Source organism: Mytilus californianus, unplaced genomic scaffold (assembly GCF_021869535.1).
Source record: "Mytilus californianus isolate M0D057914Y unplaced genomic scaffold, xbMytCali1.0.p SCAF_7, whole genome shotgun sequence".
Taxonomy (NCBI): domain Eukaryota; kingdom Metazoa; phylum Mollusca; class Bivalvia; order Mytilida; family Mytilidae; genus Mytilus; species Mytilus californianus.
The window spans coordinates 47,227,956-47,247,056 of NW_026262723.1; the positions used below are offsets into that span (position 1 = coordinate 47,227,956).

Genomic DNA, 19,101 nt, shown 5'->3' on the forward strand with positions numbered 1-19,101 from the left:
AACAAAATTTAAAACAAACTTTATTCTGTCATTTCTAAAGGATAATGTTTCTCTTTTTTTTTATATATAAGTATTTATTTTTCATTTTGAATTTTTAAATGTTAAAGTTCTTTTACCACATTCAAGCAACCTAAAACGCCAATAGCTTGCCTTTAAAGTGAGCTTATTATCAGTATGCATTGCAACATAAAAAATAAGAATAATCCAACCAATCAATCAGTTTGCAAGAATTGAAAAAGCACAAAAAATAGAGGGGTTTATGTCAATATGTGATTTTGAGAAGTGTTACAAAATATAATGATTATTTTGTTAACCTAACAATTTTAAAATTTGGTATAGATTTAACAATACGTTTATACCGATTTATTTTAAGTTGAATAGTCTTAATGTAATTCTACTTATCTAGTCTAACATAAATGTATTTTAAGCTATTAAAAAAACGCACATGTCCACTGTGTAATTTTAACTAAAATGTAAAACAAATCGGAATGAACAATTATATTTTCCCGACAATGAATCAATACCAGCTTTTTTGTTAATAATAGAGAATTTCTGAATTAAAACATATGTTTTTCTTTTTATTTAAAAAAAATGTGAATTCAACCATTGTATTACTTGTTTTGCTTTATTTTATGCATATTTGTGGCAAAAGGTACATATGCTTTCTATTCAACTGTAAATCAAAATCGATAGACTTTACTCTGACGACATTTCAAAAAGTTAAGGACGTGCGGTTTTCGCTATTGAGAAGACGCCAGTAATTTCTGTCTAATTTTCTGCTATGTGGCCGATTTGGATAGTTGCGCTTAGTTTGATTCATTATGGATATGTAAGTCATAGCTTATATTTATAAACATAGATGTGAAGATATAGTAATAATCTCAGAATATTCACCGCTTCTAGACGAAATATCTCTTACTTTGCTATTAAAAAAATTGAGACTTTGGACTCGTAAAACACGTGGCACAGTCTCAGCGTTCTTGTAAAAGACGTCTTGACCAAGCAGAACGTCACAAACAGTTCAAAATAATGCAACACCTTCTTTGAATATGTCACTTTTAAAATTGTGGTGATTTAGTGTCCTCTCTCGATCATCTTGATTGGAAAACTTTGTTTAAATCAGTTACCTTAAAAATGCAAGATGTTCTTATTGTAGATGCTCAGTTTAAACAACAAGTCCTTAAAATAATTTCTAAGTTTAACTGGTGCTTCAACATAAGGGCATACAGAGTCGGATATCTCGCTCGGTTGAAATCCGGTTTCCGGTGTGCCATAACAGAAATCGTTGTTTTCATTAACTGAAATGTTTAAAGAAAATTCAATTTCTACTTGTCACAGATGTACAACATTATTTATTGTTTTAATTGATTTTTCAATTCTAAGTTTCATATCACCTTATTTACATTGCACAATATGTGCAATATGACATATTCTTTAATCAATTTACTTGTTAGTATTTCTTATGTCTTCATACCAATATAACATGAAGCAATAAAAAAAAACCCAAGTGTTTTATTAACAAATCTGCATGAGCAATATCATACAATAGTTAATGAAGACAATAACTGTTTACAAATAAATTTCGTGAATACTTTATCTTGTGTAATACTGGTCAGTGCAGAATATTGTTTTAATTAGCGCTAGATAATTTAATATGTACTTGATACGACCATTTCTGTAATACAGAGTAAAAAAAAGGGAAAAAAAGATGCAAAACGAGATAATTAAAACCATAAGTTGAAGTAAAACATACAACACAATAACGACGAAAAACCATCTGTTCACACAACATAAACACTTAGAATTGAGCTGCACGATCTCCACCAAAAACTAAGGCTGAACACGGTTCTCTGGACGGATCATTATGTCTACTAAGTGTACATAGTATAAATACATCTGTTTATTGCTGAAGCCTGTATATTGACCTCAAAATGATCTAGTTTTGTTCACTGACTTGCATTTCTAAATCTTAATCAATTTATAATTATCAACATTTGTAATCATGTGCTTTATTCAACTCTTCCCAATAAAGCTGCAAGTCATTGAAACCAACTCATACATGTATTATGTCTTATTTGTGCTGCACTGATAGGCATTTTCTCCATAAGTGAAACCAAAATCGAAACCGTGACCAATACCTACTTGATTTCTACTGGGGATTGAAGAAGTTTCTTGCGTCAAAAGCGCTTTTCTGGATTTAACATCACTAGAATGCTCAAACCCAAACATTTGAAATCGAGGGGTGCATTAATTACACACGGTATGATCTTTATGACAAAAAGGAACTAATAGCTAAATTGAATGCCTGAGGGAATTAATTATTAATTATTTAATTGATCAACTAGGAATTATCGACAAATAGGACTAGTAGTGAGCAAACTCACGAACGGAAGTAATTCGTGTATTGTAAATATGCTATTTTATTTCGAAACAAAATAAAATTTAGAATGGAAACGGTGAATGTGTCAAAGAGACAACAACCCTACTAAAGAGCAGAAAACAGCTCAAGCCACCAATGGGTCTTCAACGCAGCGAGAAAATCTCGCTCCCGGAGGCGGGCTTTAGCTGGCCCTTAAAACAAAAATGTTTAAAAAACTGTTTTCTTTTGAATCATTCGTATTTGGTCATATATAAGAACAAAATAATTTACAAGTACCGTTGGTCTATGAATTGGCAATGTCTTATGGTTAGACAGGTGACAATAACCAATCCGTTTTTTGTGAGATGTCCTCTTCATGGATACTTTCCACAAACTTATTTAAAAACGAGTAACCATCAAGTGCCACTAGTAATTATGTTTACAAGAGAAAGATGATAATACTTTTTCATTTTCTTTATATTATGTTATATTTGTTATTTCATGGTGCTTTGTTCTACAGTATGAAGTAAACTTTTTATTTATTTTTCTGTTTTCATTGTTTATATTAGAAATCAGATGTTTAATGTAGATTATGTTCTCTATGTCTACATGGTACATAATATAGACTTATCTTCCTGGTTGTGTAGTCCTGACATCTGTTTAACTTTAATCGATATACAATTATTGCAACAGTGGTTAATATAATCTATACATGTAGATAAACGTATAATTTTCTATATTTGAATGTCTTTCTTGATAAGAAAAGCATCAGAACAGAAAACCCTACAATGATTGATTGAGGATAAACCGTTAAAGTGTTTGCTACTGTTGTTTGATTATCTATAATCTAAAACAAAGTATTGAGAGTTTCTTTTTCATATGGTAAAACATAAATCATTAGGTTTTACCAATCATTATGATAGATAGTACTAACTACCCATTCATCTTCTTTTCCTTGATTGTGGCATCACAGAATGGGAAATAACAGAATTTATATTTGCCAACGGGTGCCACATATAGAGACGGATCTGTTCACCTTTCCAAAAAAAATATGTGATCAACCCCGGTTTCTCTGTTCGGCTTCGTTTTGCTTAGTCTTTAATTTCTATATAGCCTTTTTGGTTATGGTTGTTAGTTGTTTTGAAGTTTTCCGTTTTTTCAATGGTATTGTTGGTTTTTTGTCGATTTATATTTTCTGTTTTTCATTTGGTATCTTCTGTCGACATATTGAAGCCAGCTTAAAAGACCTTGACTAACAGAATTAATCTACATGTAGGACCTGTTACCGGAATTGATTGAAAACAAAACTTTAACAAATATAATGTTGTCATGTCGTTTCAAAATCAGACACTGTTAAGATTATTTGTTATGGGTTTTGAATATGTTGTTCCCTCTACCGAAAGATTATGTTTGAATTAAGGTGTAGATCCGTTTCTTACAGAAAAACATGTAGCCCAGCTGTCTTAAATAAGATAAAAAAAAAAAAAAAACTCTCGACCATAAAAGGCCGGTCCCTTTGCCACAAATATCTTCTCCTTTTAGTTTTGTCAATTGTATATACGATCAGCATGTTTTTTTAATTTACAATTAAGGAGTACGTTTCATAATTCATAATATTTGATTGTGGTATTGCATCAGCAATTTTGGTTTAATTCTGTAACAGTTATCAGACAGATAATTGATACATTCATCATTTATATGTTATTGTAACGTTTTTTCGAATGCTGTGTTGAGCACTTATTTCTATGAAAATAAGAAGAATTCTACAAATTATTAACATACAAATTGCGTGATATGAATCATATATTCAATTTCAATTCACTTTAAATAAGTCGAATAGTTAAACACCATAAAAAGAAATATGCACGTTCATGATCTCAAGACTGCTTTAAGCAAGGCTGTTCCTTTTATTTTCAGAAATTAATATAAGCTATTGGTCAGTGAGAAATTAATCACTGGAACATATCGCTATATATTTTTTTTTCCTTCGTAAAATTGCTCACAATAGCATGATGACTTTTTGTTAATATAATAATGTAAGTTTTTGCGTTAAAATGATTTTATGTTTAAAAGAAGTCATGATTTAAGTTTGCTGTTAGACATTTCTCTAATTCGGCAAATTTACAATAAAAAAAGGATTTTCATATTCAAATAAATATTTCAAAGTATTTACTTTTATTTAAGAAATAATTTTTTCATGTTATGCTCTATATATAAAAAATAAGATAGTGTGGTTTGATTGCCAGAGACCAAATGACGTAGAGGTTAACAAATTTACGGCCTTCAACAATTAGCAAAACCCATACCGCATAGTAAGCTATAAAAGGAATCTGAAATGACAAATGTAAAACAACTCAAACGAGAAAACTGAAGGCCTGTTTAAAGTACAAAAAAATAATAATATATGCTCATTTTAACATGGGCAGGCAATATATTTGTCAATATCTATAAACCGAGCGTTAGCAAAATGTAAAATGAAAAAAAAGTATGACATGAAAGAATTATTTCGATTCTTATAGCAAATACAGAACTTTTTTTACTTCGAAGCGGACATAGAAGACATGTTCGCAAGGCAGTCATTTTGATTTGATGAAGTAAAAGCATTCTAGAAATCCACCCCGTTCATGTTTTAAAAGTATGCAAATACATCAAGACTAACATTTAGAATGGTGTTATCTAATTTGCTAGCGATCAACACCAACAAATGTCCATTTTGATCTCCGGCGTCGTTTAAACTACTACTGACAAAGCAATTATTATTGTGACGTCATGCACGTGCACCCCATGTTTTATTGGAATTAGAACTGAGCTTTATGTTCAATGAAAAAATGAGCGTTATATTAGAATAATAGATTTGTACAGACTACTAATGATATTTACATTTTTATTTTAGACTCAGACAAAAAAACGTGGTGTTTGTCCGCCTATATTGGACCAACCAATTGGTTTTTGTTTTACAGCTTTATTCAGTTCCAATTGCTTTGGAGATGACGCCAATTGTCCAGGTATGTATTATCTTATTGCTGCACATTAAGAAAATTAAGAAGCCCAGATAAAAATTAAAGAAAATTATACAAAAAATTGTGAAAAAAATTGAAAATAATTGTATTGCCAATCAATATAAAAATTGAAGTTCAAATATGAAAAATAATCAAATAACCAGAAAAAGCACTAACAAACCACAAAGACATACACACGATAATTTCAATTCTTTTAATGTTGTTGATAAATGGGAGGTAGAAGTTACCAAGTGTAAAAATACAAACAACAGTTCATAAAACACAACACAGGAAACAGAAGATTGAACAAATCAAAGCACTATTACTACGACTATTTGCTTATGCATACACCAAATTGGTCTGTTCAAGTGACGCATGCAACCAGTAGAAAATTGAAAAGAGTTTAGTACATCAGGAATTTATCCCCTAAGAAACATTTCAAGCCAATTTTTAACAAAATTCCCAAAGCCCGCTCTCCTTTAAGAAATTAATGATAGCAGCGTATATTAATTTCATTTTTATCTTAATTGCGTGAATACCTCAGGGAACACGACTTCAATCGGAGGTATTCTGAACGCTAAAAGCTAATCCGAATAATTCAGAAATTATATTCCGCTGCTCTATGATGATTTTTTAGGAGTAGGAGAGGTCGATTACAAGGAGGGATTGAATTATTCGGGTTAGGTAAAATCAACTGATCTAAGGTGTCAGACCACCAATTCAACCACTCCAATTCAGAAAATAAATGTAGCCCTACCCTGACAAAAAATGGTTCTTTGATGTCATTGTTTAACTTAAACTAACAATAATATTTGCAGAAATGAATCTTTTGGTGAAAGAGAAATATATTAAGACAATTTTTAGCCAAAATTTACTTGTCCATGATTTTCCATTGAAACTGACGATTAATGCCCTCCATAGTATACTTATTTATGATTTCAAGATAACCAGGGGTTATTCGTAGTAGCAGTTGACTTTCGCACGATCGTGTTTCACTACAAGACTTTAAAAACTGCTTCAAGACTGGCATATGGAAAGGTGATACATGTACAATTCAGGATATACATGGTTTCTATGAAGTTAAACATAAGGCAAAAATATTTAGAAAGCTGTTAAAATTGAAAACTAGAGGCTTTTCGCTCTCCTAGGTCTATGTGCATCTTCCACAATGAACACTCTCCAACAATGTGAACAAGAATAGGACAAACATTTTTTTGTCTTGTTAATCATGTTTTGCTATCTAAAGTGGCTATCTATCCATAATAGTTTTCAAGATAATCGACAAAACACTCCAATAAGGGGAGAACTGATGATTACAGTCAGAAAACTTATTTGTAGATCATGTCTTTCTGCTCATTTTTGCTGATTTAAGTTTAAATCTATCTGTTACAATTTTTTTAAGATATAAGGTAAAACACAAAAAAAAAAAATATGGTAAAAATCGTTATTAAAGGGTAATAACTCCAATAAGGAATCAAATGAATTTAATCATGTTCACTTATTTTGAGGTCTTGTCTTGCTGATCATTTTTGCTAATTAAAGTTTCTACCTATCTATTTTAGTTTTTCAGATATTAGGCATAAACCCAAAAAATTGGTAAACATCGTCATTAAAGGGCAATAACTCAAATAAGGAGTTGTCAGAGAATTTTGACCATGATGACCTATTTGTAGGTCTTGTCTTGCTGATAATTTTTGCTATATAAAGTATCTCTCTATTTATCATGATTTTCAAGACAACAGGCAATAAAGAAAAAATTAAGTCGTCTTACAGTTTAAATGTCAATAGTCATTACGTAGAAATCATTTTTTTAAACATTTTTGCATCTGTCAGATTTTCTCTATTTAAAGCGGTTTTCAAAATAATAGACAAACATTGCATTTTACCCCCATGTTCTATCTTAAGCCATGTCGGCCATGTTTGTCGGCAGGCTGGAACATCGGACACATTTTGTAAACAAGATACCCCATTGATGATTGTGGCCAAGTGTGGTTAAATTTCGTCCAGTAATTTCAGAGGAGATGATCTTTGTAAAATTTAACGGATGACGGACGACAAACGACGACGACAAACGACGGAGACGACGACAGAAGACGGACGCCAAGTGATGGGAAAAACTTACATGGCCCTTGGGGCCAGATGAGCTAAAAAATGTTTGATTATATGATGGTTTTGAATTGGTGGTCTGACACCTGTATATGCAGTATCAGCTAGCGTTCTTAAAATAGTTATAAAGATAAAGCACTATATACAGAGACAAATTAATGATATGCGAATGTTTGATGTTTATACCTAATAAATACTTAACAAAAGCTCTTTCTTTATCTTTATAAAATATGTTATCTTAGTTGTATATGGCGAAACCTTCCGGAATTTTAATTCCAATAGGGTAAGAATTTGTTTGATCCTCACGAACGTCTGATCGTCTGACGGTTTGCACAGTAAAGCTAAATTGTTACCCACATCAAGAACTTTTTGTTTGAAAAAGATGCGTTCCTCAATACTAGAGTACAAGAAATTGCATTCACCTTAAGATTTGTTCTATATTTCGTGTGTGTGAGTTTTTATATTATACATAACTTTAGACCATACAGTCTTTATTCGAATCTAATTGTATTATTGAGAGTGCATTTACAAAAATTCTGTAATATGAATATAAATGCATAAATATACTTTGCTGTAGATATGTTTTAATTTCCTTCGGAAAAAATAAAATAAACCCATCGGCATATATTTATTTTGAAAGAAAATTAACTACTAGTAGATATGAATGTAAATAGTATGTTTTCAACAGTACATTGTGTTCTTATATATTAATACACATAATCGTTCCTGTATATATGAAGAATGAACATAATTCGAAATAAATGTATTTTTATTCCTTTTTTTTAAAGATTTGGATACACATTCCATATCAACTACGATACAATTCAAAATTTCTATGTTAACCCCTATCTGAAATCCCATAACAATGATCTGCAAATATATATTAAATGAAATTATTAAAAAGTTTTGGTTTCAGATTTGTACAATAAATTGACCGTTCAAATAAGCAGCGTTCTAAGGTTCACGTTTGCATTTCCATTTTTAGAAGAAAACAACTTGTTTTGTTCATTATTACTATTTATCAGAAAGTTTTCTTGTGAGAGTTTATATGATTAGTAGCGTGCTCATGGGGAACGTGTAGAACTTTGAAATGCTCAATTTCTCAGTGTTTTCAGGGGGAATCTTTTGCAACTAGATTATTAAACTTTTTTCACTTTTTCTTATTTGTTATCTGTGATGTTCTAAATCAATGTGTGTTTGGGTGAATTGTGTTGTCTTTCGACGAGACTTCCGTTGTGGTTTTGTTGCAAAATTCGTTTCTTATTTCATTTCATATGTCAAACTGTATTTTTAGGACAAAAGTAGAAATATTTTTTCTTACATTAAAAGTAGCAATTTTACATTATGGAGGTGTAAAAATACGAAGGCTTATCCGAAACCCCCCAAAAAAGTGAAGAAACAAAATGATACTCACATTTCTCACTTCTTCTACAAAAGAAGTGAGCGACACAATACTGTAAAGAATGCCAAATTTTCTACTTGTATGATTGCCATTTTAAATTCGAGAAGGTCTTTGGTGCGAAATGGAATACAACAACAAAACAACAATTTTTATTCCACATTTGATATTAGAATAAAGACTTGAAGTTCTATAATGTGGGTGGATGCTGAATACTAGGATTCAACGATATCCTTCATGATTAAAATGCATTTCAATTGAACAAAAAGTCCCGTATTAAGGCTAGTTAAGTTAAATATAAAGAAAGCAATAGAAAAAGCCTACATGCTTAATGAATCGTTTGGGGATGTTAAATCCATTGTATGTGTGAGTCAAGTTTTGTAGATAGGTACAGACAATTTGAACTAAAAAGTTCTTGTAAGAATTTTCTAAAAGGATTCGGAAATTGCTTTGATTTAATCGAAAAAAATACCGTTTGAATTCCTTTTTTTTTTATTATCAACAGCATATATTTCTTGTGATAGATGTTCCAAAAGACTGTCGGTATCTATTTAAAGGGATAATTGTACATCCTTGGCATTCAAATATTCGGCTTTAAGCGTTCCTGGTAAAGGTAAATCCAGAAAAGCACTTCGGACGCATTAAATTTATAACGTGTTGTTTTCATTTATTGTACCCACCAGCTAGTGATAGCCCACTTGTTCTTGTACTAATATTAAATAAAACAAGCATTTGACAAAAACAAAACCCGTGTACCGAAATTCGTTTATGGAGAATAACATCTGAAATTATCGATCCCTAAGTGTTTTGGTTGAAAACGTGAACGGTTTGATCATTAGAGGGTCTAAATTTCTAATTTGTAACATTTCACATGTCCAATATATCCACTTTGTCAATCTGAAACAATAATCGGTTGAACCGCGTTTCTATTTTTGACACTGTGTATTTTTTTTCTAATCGTGAGACGGATGTTGAGTCCATAAAGTCTTTTAGATGTTTACCCTGTCAACATACCTTATCTTCATTCGTTTGACAATTCCGTGTATTCTACTTCCATTTCTGTTTAATTCTTTGACTTATTATTATTCAAAAATTATCTATAGATTTCTTTTAAATTTATTCCATTATTCCTTTGCAAAAGAGATGGGTAATTTGAAAACAGTATTTCAATCTTTAGTAAAATTTCCAATAGGATTGGTTTAAATGTGTACTTTGAGCTTCAAACAATGTTATGGTATATTTCTTAACAAATGATCAGATATTATCTGTCTCATAATTGCTATTTAGATTTTGTTAGGAGGAAATTCTTTATCAGAGCAAAGAAATCAGCTACAAGTTAATCTATTTTATATCGTCTTTTAGATGCACATATATTCTTTTGGGTTAAACATGTTAAAGATGAAGAATTTACAATATTATATCAACATTCTATGTACAAAAATTGGATTTTGTTTTGCTATACAACGATTTCCTGCAATGCACTTGTCTTTGTTATGTAAATAAAAATGTTTTATTACAATTTGTAGGGAATGAGAAATGCTGCCCAACTGAATGTCGTTCAAAAAACTGTAGAAAACCTCTATTGGTAACTTTTTTTAATACCATTTTACTTAATAGTTTAACATGTTTTTAATTTCTTTATTTGGACCATTATTTAGGCCCAACAATGGCCTCATACTTATTCTAATTAAACTGGCAATTTGTAAGAAGCATTTATCTGATCCGTGGCACTGATATTTTATCTTACCATAGGACTGAGATCAGATGCCCATATATAATTTTTTTAAAACTGTATGGAAGTTTTTCTATAACATTAATGGAACATCAGAGAGGTCTATGCTTGAAGATTCTGCCTAAATACAAGATCTCATATTTCCAGGATACGTTTTGAATTCAAAATAAAAAGTCAACACTTAAAGTTCTTCTCCTTTATTCCTTAAAAAGTACTGAGGATTAAACAGACCGTGCCTATATTTTTGCGTGCATCTTTTAATGCAATTGTTGAACAATGGAAAAAGATTGCGAGATAAATTATTGTGATTTCAGCAAATGCTATATACTACTTTTACTAGTACAAATAATGCAATGAAATTTGAAAATGTGAGTTTTCGGTTTTACGTTTTTATTTTTTTTTTAAATTTATCCTGTTGCAACTTTGGCTGTAATAAAAACATCACAAACATGTCAGCTGACATTAAGACTAACATATTTTAACTCTCTTTTTCGACATTTGAGTAATTTTTTTTTAATGTTTACTCACGTTTATTATAGTATTAGAAGCTTTTTTCTGGGGGTTATTGCTTTGAAAACTGGGGCCGATTAACTCACAACCAGAATAAGAGTCCAAAGGAGTCAGCAGTTTACACATAAATAATCTCTAGAAAAATAGACATATTATAATAGTGCCTACATGGGCAACGAAATTAGTTTCGAAAACATGATCTATCGAATTGTAAACCAAGGAACAAATATTAACAGACCAACCACATTTAAGTATTTGTAGATATGTAAATCATATCCGAATTCAAAACCAATTGTTCTCTGTAAGTCTGTCCACCTACAAAATCACACATTCATTTAAATTGAATATATGATTTGTTTAATAAAATTTTGGAAATATTGGTAACTTACGGTTTATAGATATATATATAAATTATTGAAACTTTGTATGAAGTCAGGAAGATCACCGGCTACTTCCGTTTAAATGAAATAATAGTTTCCTTTACATTGATTTCAAACATATTCACTTTACATGAAAAAAGGGAGAAAATTTTCTGCTTCAGTTAAAGTACCTTCCGGTGTCATATAATAACTGACATTACACTGATTCAAAAAAATTGTTTCTAATGGAGAAAATTGGTTATTTCCTGTTTACAGAATGTCATTACCTGTGTCGTATGATTGGTAACTTTATGTGTATTCCATGTTGATGCTGGTTTCTATGTATTTTTGCATGAAATTAGCGCAAAAATAGCCACTTCTGGTTTACTCCAGTTCACTTTCAATTAACCTTTTTTAAGGTCATTTGTCTATAAATCTAAAGCTAAAGATCCCATGGATTTATAAAATACCAGTTTTAAGCTTTAACCATAACAATAGCTTATATTGAATATTTAAGGGGAGAATACTATATAAAAAGTCACAAGAGTACTTTGAACAAAAAGTATTTGTGCTGTGTCAATTAAACAAATACTTTACGGTTCTGAGGAGTTGCGATAAAAATAAAAGTTCAAAATTGAAAACATGATCTTGACTTTTGAAATTGGAAATATTTGAATGAGGCCAGTGAGTATCTAAAATTACCAGGCATTTACCGAAGCTTCAAACAATATTTTTTGTATATGCAAAATTCTATTTGGAATGTCTATATAAAGAACTTGAAATTCACAGCAAAACTGGGAAGCACACAGTCGGTATTCTGATATGTACTAATTGTGCACAACTATTGGCCAACTTTTGTACTCTTATACAGCAAAATACATATATTACCTTCTCAAGTTATACAAAAAGAAAACGCATTTTGCAGAGTTCTTTAGTTTTACTTTTAGATATATATTAATGTCACTCAATAACCACATTTCATAGAGTGCTATCATTTCATAATATCCCAGTGAACTTGATATTAAGGATACTACCGAAACTAGGATGTCTGCTTCTATATCACACTTTACGGACTTCATTAACAGGGATGTGCTCCTTACATGAAAATTGTTCCAACACAGTTATGAGGAGGAACGACTTCATAAGTTTTTCGATCACCATCACGAAATGATTGACAAATTTTCGGTGTCTCTCCTCACTAGTGGCTTGTTTATTGATGTTTTAGAACATTATATATAGTTATCTGATCTGTAATTTTGACAATTGCGATATTTTGACTGAGCGTGGATTCGAATGGAGGGTGATGCATTCACAGTAGGTAACGCCTACTCAGTCGACCCATCCGGTCTTGCTTCGTTTGCAGTTCATGCGATTTTTTTAGTTTTTGTTTGTTGTCTTTTCTAAATCCATTTACGAAATCTGAACATCGGTAAACTATTGTCGACTAAATGTAACTGAATTTGGACGTTACCACTTCTTATGCCATTGCTGTTAAAAGATCTAAGAACTTCTGCGAGAGTGAATATATTTTGTTCAATGATTTAGGTCTTTTCACGACATTTCACCAAAAGAAATTATAATAAATAGATATCATCATATTATAATTACCATTACAATATTTTTTACTAGAAACAATATATAAATTTGAGATCCTGATAACCCTTGCAACTAATTTCATATAACAATATCTGTGGTATCTGTAAACCTGTTAAAGTGAATTATGGATTAGTGCAAAGTTACACCCATCAAAGTAAGCTTTCTTGTATAAATCTATTTATATACATTCAACAACGCCCTTCTGAAGTTTGCCTGCTGAACCAGAAACATTCATATAAAGGATACACAATTTAAAGTGTTTGGAATATTTCTAAAATATGTGTTTAAACACCGTCATGTTTCGTTAAACAATGAAACGAGCTAGAATAGATTTCATATTGTCTTGAATAAACATAGCTTAAACTACAACATTAGGTTTTTTTAATTTTAGTTTCTTGTGTATAATTTGGAGTTTAGTATGACGTCTATTATCACTGAACTAGTATACATATTTGTTTAGGGGCCAGCTGAAGGACGCCTCCGTGTGCGGGAGTTTCTCGCTGCATTGAAGACCCATTGGTGGCCTTCGGCTGTTGTCTGCTCTATGGTCGGGTTGTTGTCTCTTTGACACATTCCCCATTTCCATTCTCAATTTCATTAGGTACTTCATCAAAAAGGTTATCAACATGCGTTTTATATATGTACATGTTTCGACAGCAGTAAATTATTGATGATCAGAAGAAAAGTATTTTTTTAATTTATATTATTTTTTCAAATACATTCATAAATTACACAAGCGCAAGCAAAAGGTAAAATAAAAAAACTCCTAGGAAAATTCAAAACAGAAAGTCCATTATCAAATGGCAAAATTAAAAGTTCAAACACATCAAACGATTGGAAAACATATTCCTGACTTGGTACAGGCATTTCCTTATGTAGAAAATTGTGAATGAAATCTGGTTTTATAGCTAGCTAAACCTCTCAGTTGTATGGCAGTCGCATAAAATTCCATTATATTGACAACAATGTGTGAACAAAACAAACAGACATAATAGGTAAAAATGTCAAAAATAGGGGTACAGCAGTCCACATTGTGTTATAATCTTGATCACTACAAAAACAAACAAATTTGTCAACAAAGAAAAAACAAAATGGCACATAGACAAAGCACATAAGAAAATTGAAAGACAAGAATACAAAAAATGACAATAGCAAAATAACACAATAGCGGGAGACATCTAAGAACACCAAAACAACACAACCAAACAAAACACAACAAAGATGAAATATACTGCTCTGTAATCACAAATCATTAAACCCTTCCGTAGATAATTATAAATGAGGTTTTTTTTCCAAAAGTTTTGATTTGTTATTCCAACAAAAATAATGATCTGTTTACGATTCTTATAGAAAAAACTACCGGGATGTCCAGTTGACAACCGTATTTGCAAGAGATATCAACAGCTCTGTAACTCTGAAAAGGACTGTAAGAATGGTAAATATATATATTTCTTCTTCTTTTTTGACAAAATATATAAATTCATATATTAAAATATATAATCATTTACAGGCAACTGTGAGTTTCTACAATCTAAAGTAGTAACGGTTTTTTTGATATCATAATACCTTTAATAATTAACGATTGTCATTATGATCTGCTATTTATACCAGCAAACATACTCTAAATGTACATGCTATCTCCATTACGTTTTTATGAGTATAAGTATTTTCTATTAACTTTTGACAGTATATAGACGAAAAGACATTGACGTGACCATGGAATGACACGTGATATTCATGTAACGAAAAATTAATTGTTGCTTTCTTAGATAATAACACTAATAGAAAATATTTGAAGCGCAAAAAAAGAATGTTAGTTCATATGTAATACTGATTATATTGTTTAGACGGCACATGTTGGATTTCTATCTGATCAAGTATGGAAAGTTTTTTAAAGAATTTTATTTGGATCATATCCTTACAATATATGTAAATTGTGTATCCTGATTTTGTCTACAGGTTACATTTGCTGTTTTAATCCTTCCTGTGGCACTTCATGCAAAGCAGAAATAAAGAAGGTTTGTTGGCTTATTGATTTCATATACATAGATTAAATGATAGAGAGATTGTGAAATAACTATTATTCTTACATTAACATGGATGTCTGTTTAACTTTATTTTGGGGTTTATTTATTTATTATTTTGTTAAATAGCATACCCATTTGGCATATTTCTGCCACCCAATGAATATTCAATTATTAATCCTAAATCCAAAATTTGGAAACACAACTTTAAGACGTTAATTGATTTAGTCGAGGATTATGCCAGGCAATAAACTAAACGTGAAATAGAAGACGTGGATACTTTTTCCGAATGGGTTAAAGATGTGACGTCATTGATACAAATAAGAATTAATTATTCTATGGATCTATAAACACTCAGCTACATCCATCTGTAATAACCCAAATATCGCTTAACAACTGCCCTAGCGTCATGCCAAATATGTTGTCAACTCTGCAGACACACCATCCAACAACATAAGGTGTGTTCGTTGATCACATTGCATAAATTGCTTGATAAAGGCATTATGAATTGATATTTCACCTTGAAACTCAACATATACTCTACCGACTCTTCCACAGAGGAAATCCTGAACAATCAAATGTCTATTGAATGTTCAATCAGAGATGGGTGGAAACTTGGTCTTCGTATACCCCAAGGATTCTTAATCTCTTAATTTCTTCTAGAATTATCAACATCTATTTTATAAAAAAAATCCAAGATTGGCTGCATAATTTACTGTGAAACAACTTACTCTATGGGCGATATTGAAAAATAAAAAAAAATAAATACAAAAAATTAAGTCTTTCCTCTTGAAATGATATAAAAACATTTGACTAATTCTCTGCACATTTCATACAATTCCTCAATCTCAACTTAAAACTAGATTGAAAGAATTTTTCCAAAATTTAGTCCAACCATCAACAAGACTGATATTATCAAGATGCTTGATTTCAGAAAGAGTTCAATATGGCAATCCACGGAGTAAACTGCAAGATGTTATGTTATTCATTTATAACGGTGGGGTGTCATATGGAACTCTTGTTTTGGTTTCTTTATTGCCAACATATTTGCTCCGTTTGGATGACATGTTTGTCAAAAAACAATCAGCATTTCTGTGTGAACCAACTGTGCTCCACTTCTTGCCCACTTATTCCTTTGTTCTAATGAGACAGACCTAACACATGTGTTTCTCATGTATAATGTAAAAAATCTAGTATTATCCTGAAACTTCACGTTCCGGTATATAAATGATGTCTTCTTACTGAATAATTCAAGGTTTGGTAACTATGATAAACGTGTCTTGGACTTCAAATTTGAAAGAAAGGATACTACAGAAACAGTTAATTCTGCTTCATATCTTGACCCCTATCTAGAATTGTCAATAAAAGTCGGTTGAGAACAAAACTTTACGACAAAAGAGATTATTTCAGTTTTTCAATCGTGAACTGGTCATTTTTATGAAGCAAAATTACAGCAGCTCCTGCATATGGAGTATATTTCTTCCAGTTGACGCTATAGTTAAAGGTTTATCTGATGATTTCCTTGATGCAAGGTTGCTGCTAACAAGAAAATATATTAAACAAGGGTTTCAAGAAGTAATTTTGAGTTTGATCCTCCAAGAGTTTGATGGACACCATCATGAGTTGGCTGACCTGAGTGGAATATCTGTATCATAGATAACAACGGATATGTTACGATTGTCGTAACCACAATCCCGACAACTTTTCCTCGATTCTGATGTCACCGAATGAGACTTATCATCAAATTTGTACTTACCATAACGAACACGACGGGTGTCAGAGTGGAAGCGGAACATATTCAAATAGTGATATAAACCGACAGTTTGCTTATGTTGAACCGTTTGACGTAGGTTCTTGTTTTACTGAATTGCAATCAATATCGCGACCAGGGATTAGCTTCATATCGATAAAATGACCTTCTACACAAATAATTATTATGTTATGTCATAGAAAAGATTAGAAATTTGTAATACATTTTACAAATCATCAAAATAGAAACGTCCAAATGTAAAAAGTATTTTTTTCATTTCTTGTTTTACTGTATTCTGTCAACTATATACGTCAATGCAACGGAAATCCTTATTAATACCACTTCCAAGTGAAAAAATTCTAGAATATTATTTCCAATAAAGAAATGTTACAGTATTTGAAACGGACGGAATAAAGAGTATACAAAATAATAATTATAGCATTGTTCACAATAAAGTTTCCATAGTGACTCCAGTTACGGGGAACACACAGTCATTGGCACATCAATAAATACGTCTTTTTAGTATAAGGCTTACTATTTTGAAATAGGGTAAACATCCGAAAACTTAGATAACCCGACTGCTTTTTATCATATTTCGATACATTCTGGTAACCCTTCAAAAAAGTATACTGTGTGAAAATTTTAAGAAGATCAGACAAAACCAATTCAATCAAATTGAAATGAGATAATCTATGATAGCAGCAAAGCTTTATTTTTTAAAAGTTTTTTTATCTTTTAATTCTTTTTATAACGGAAAATATACACTCAAATATATATAAAATGAACATCACGCAAGCCTTCAGTATATACAGGCTGTAAAATAATTTTGTTGTAAATATATCAACCATGCTATATACTTTGCATAAAGTTTTATTATTTTCAACAGATCGTGTCTTTATCAGGTAAGGGTGACAGTTATTAACAGTTTTATAACATTAATATCAAGTTATTCCTAGAGATAAAAATATTACACAGAAATTTTGCAACATTTTTCGTCAAAACAAGCATATTAATCTAATACAAAGGATTGTTTCAAAGTAGATTCTAAAAGTGTAATTTTGTAACTATGGAGCTACAAAACTAACTTCCCTTGTGTTAAAATGTAAATCTGATAAGAGAAAAAACAGAGATTTATATCAATGGTGATATACATAAGTTATTCCAAATAATTATGGACAAACTGAGAATAAGGATTACAAGTCATTAAGACAGCATCACAACGACACAAAAAGACAACCAAAGGTCTATATTTGATCATCAACAATAGAGAAATATATATATAAAGTATTTCAAGCTCTAAATCGCTCCGAATATAGAAAAGTTGGGTACGAACATAGAATATCAAAGAAATATAATTGACAACAAAATGAAATAATCTTCTATTATAAGTTGTCTAAATATAACCTTAATTTTGCTCTAGAACTAAGTAGACAAATAAAGTAAATGTTAATGAACTTTGTTAAAGCTGCACGTGCTAAAATAATCTTACTTCGCGGATGTGTACACATAAGCCGTATACATATTGTAAGTCTCTTATCAAGTTGCAGAAAGATGGAATCTTAGGAAAGAACTATAATTTTGTTTTCTTATCAACTTCAAAGTTTTGTCTCTATCAAATAATGGTTTTCGTTTAATAGTTGTTTTACCTAGAGCATCACTAACGATACATTAATTGTTTGCTTTATTTTAAGCTTGTACCACGGGAACTCCATTGCTGGGAATAAATTGCGGTAGATCACCAAACAGAAAAAAATGTCCAAAAGGATACAGGTGTAAAACTAATCGATTAGATCGTTTTGCTTTTTGCTGTCCAGGTATGTATGCTTTTCATGGTTAAACCTGTCATCAACATTTAAATACCGTTCCAAATTATTCATGGTTGAAATTTAAGATCATAACATTTTTTGGAAATCTTAGTTTAATGACAGTATAATGCTATTGCCTGGCAATTCTTCAGTAACTACACACGGTATAGCCATTGCTGTAACGTGGGGATGTAGCCAATATGACCTTCAATCTGTTTTAAATCTTTGATTTGTTCCGGCTTGCAAAAATTCGTTTTTAAAAATGTCTTTCTTTTTTTCAGTTTGAGAAGATGTCTTCCATACTACACGTTTGACTTGTGCTACCCAAAGTGAAAATACCAGGACATTTGTTTTCAAAAATTGTGCTACCTGTAATTTGAAAGAAATTTTTGAGAACTTTATTATGCAATAAAACTATATTTAGAAATTTGCAGTGATTTTTATAATGACTGGCGAACTTCT

At 30.9% G+C, this 19,101-nt stretch overlaps 1 protein-coding gene across 1 annotated transcript; it reads left to right on the plus strand.

Moving 5' to 3' along the window:
- The first annotated feature begins 734 nt into the window (after positions 1-734).
- LOC127709146 (WAP four-disulfide core domain protein 5-like) lies at positions 735-19,028 on the plus strand. The gene is made up of 8 exons (XM_052214510.1): positions 735-829; positions 5,253-5,364; positions 10,390-10,448; positions 14,411-14,495; positions 15,020-15,078; positions 17,721-17,736; positions 18,526-18,648; positions 18,921-19,028. The coding sequence occupies exons 1-8, from the start codon at positions 782-784 to the stop codon at positions 18,923-18,925; spliced, it is 507 nt and encodes a 168-aa protein (XP_052070470.1). The 5' UTR covers positions 735-781; the 3' UTR covers positions 18,926-19,028.
- The last annotated feature ends 73 nt before the right edge of the window (positions 19,029-19,101 follow it).

Excerpts from the sequence above, each read along its gene's own strand:
- LOC127709146 (XM_052214510.1), top strand. The coding sequence starts at position 782 with ATGTGGCCGATTTGGATAGTTGCGCTTAGTTTGATTCATTATGGATAT. Across the intron at positions 5,365-10,389 it reads AGATGACGCCAATTGTCCAG|GGAATGAGAAATGCTGCCCA; the intron begins GTATGTATTATC and ends TACAATTTGTAG. Across the intron at positions 14,496-15,019 it reads TGAAAAGGACTGTAAGAATG|GTTACATTTGCTGTTTTAAT; the intron begins GTAAATATATAT and ends TTTTGTCTACAG.